This window comes from Octopus sinensis, linkage group LG20 (genome assembly GCF_006345805.1).
Source record: "Octopus sinensis linkage group LG20, ASM634580v1, whole genome shotgun sequence".
Lineage (NCBI taxonomy): Eukaryota > Metazoa > Mollusca > Cephalopoda > Octopoda > Octopodidae > Octopus > Octopus sinensis.
This window is the reverse complement of record NC_043016.1, coordinates 28,507,286-28,509,291: the sequence shown is the minus strand read 5'-3', so window position 1 is coordinate 28,509,291 and position 2,006 is coordinate 28,507,286. Positions and strand designations below refer to the sequence as shown.

At 36.7% G+C, this 2,006-nt stretch overlaps 1 protein-coding gene across 1 annotated transcript in view; it reads right to left on the bottom strand.

Annotated features, from left to right (window-relative positions):
• Positions 1 to 377: 377 nt before the first annotated feature.
• The window catches only part of LOC115222522 (ubiquitin-conjugating enzyme E2-17 kDa), a 67,211-nt gene continuing 65,582 nt past the window's right edge, over positions 378 to 2,006 (bottom strand). The window contains exon 5 of the mRNA XM_029792776.2: positions 378 to 582. Within this exon, the coding sequence (XP_029648636.1) occupies positions 430 to 582 (153 nt within the window). The 3' untranslated portion in view covers positions 378 to 429. The remainder of the gene's footprint in view (positions 583 to 2,006) is intronic.

Genomic DNA, 2,006 nt, shown 5'->3' with positions numbered 1-2,006 from the left:
ATAGATACATACACATGCAGAAGTACCACATGCATGTACCACACACACCCACACACACACACATATATATATACACATATATATATATAGATAGATAGATGGATATATATGTATATGTACACACATGCATATGGCATGAGAAAAAAACAGAAAAGGGATCAGAGAACGATAGAACAGAAAGAGAGTAGAGATAGAGAGCATCTGAACGAGAAAATGTGCTGTGTGTTTGTGTGTGTATATGTATATATATATATCTTATAATATATACAAATACGCTTTACATGTATGAATGAATGTATATAAAGAAATTATATACATACATATATATTTACACACACACAGAAAGAAATTCATACTCGTGGATATGCTAACGTGTATTAAAGTGAAAGATATATACACATTATATATGTAGTTTTTTGTTTTTTTCTGCTATGACTGTTCTTCCTCCTCTTCCTCCTCGTCCTGTAAGCTTTCCTGAACAATAGCTGCAACTTTTTTCTCATATTCTCGCCTATTTTCTTTATACAACTGTGCTGCTTCATTATTAGCAGGGCTATCCGGATTGGGATCATGTAATAACGACTGAAAAAGAAAAGAATGTATCTGTCAGCATGTCCACACACACACACACACACACAAACACACATGTGCAAAAAAAATTTAAAATGTATATAATATATGCATGTGTGTATCGTGTTTGTTTTGTGTATGTATATATGTATATGTATTTTTGCATGTGTTAATAAACAGGATGGGCCAGTCATGAAATGATGTGAAATTTTAATAAATTCTATCACATTGTTTTTATATTTTCCTTCGTAACTAGAATACATTTATTTCCTATATATACTATATACAATGCTATAGTAGTGAAATCTTAAAAGAAAAAATAATGGAATTATTACATATTGAAACCTCATTCATGACCTTTAGCCCATCCTCTGTGTGTGTGAGTGTGTTTGTATGTTGATCTCTAACTGTGGAGAGAACCTATGGTAGAGGTAGACCCAAGAAGACATGGGACGAGGTGGTGAAGTATGATCTTCGAACGTTAGGTCTCACAGAGGCAATGACTAATGACCAAGACATCTGAAGATATGCCATGCTTAATACACATCAAGCCAAGGGAAATTGTAGTTGTGGCTGATGCTGGTGTCACATAACTGGCACCCATGCCAGTGGCATCTAAAAAACACCTTTCAAGAATTGGGCCTCATGGAGGCAATGTGGCCAATGCTGATGGCATGTAAAAAGCACCTTTCGAGCATTGGGCTTCACAGAGGCAACGACAAATGACTGAGACCTTTGGCAATATGCTGTGTTTGAGAAGATGAGAAGACCCATTGAGCCAAGTGAATTCTTAGACATGGCAGATACTGGTGTCATGCAACTGGCACTTAAAAGCACCCATTAAACGCTGAGATTGGTTGGATTTAGGAAGGGCATGCAGCTGTAGAAACCACGTCTAATCAGACGGAAGTCTGGTGCAGCCCTCCAGTCTACCAGCCCTGGTCAAGCCATCCAACCCATGTCAGCATTGACAACGAATGTTAAATGGTGATGATATATATATATGTAAATAAATATATATTTATGTATATGCATACTGTGGTATCTCCTCTACAGTAAGAGGCCTGTTTCTGTACCTCTATCATACTTTAACTCCTCCCCTGGCACAACCTAGTACAGTATGAAGTGGCTGGCATCAGGAAAAACATCCAGGTGGAGAAACCATGCAAAAGCAGACATTGGAGCTTGATGCAGTCCTCTGGCTTGCTAGCTCCTGGCAAACTATCCAACTCACATCAGTATGGAAAACAGACATTAAATGATGATTTGCTTTGTTTTCCATTTGTGTCTTTTGTTGTTGAAAGAATACTTCATGTTCCATGTACTCGTGCTTCATACTTTTTTGTTGTACATGTTTCATGACATCTTGTGCCCACATATATATATATATATATATACATGTATAGATGTAAGTATGTACATATACGTATGTATAT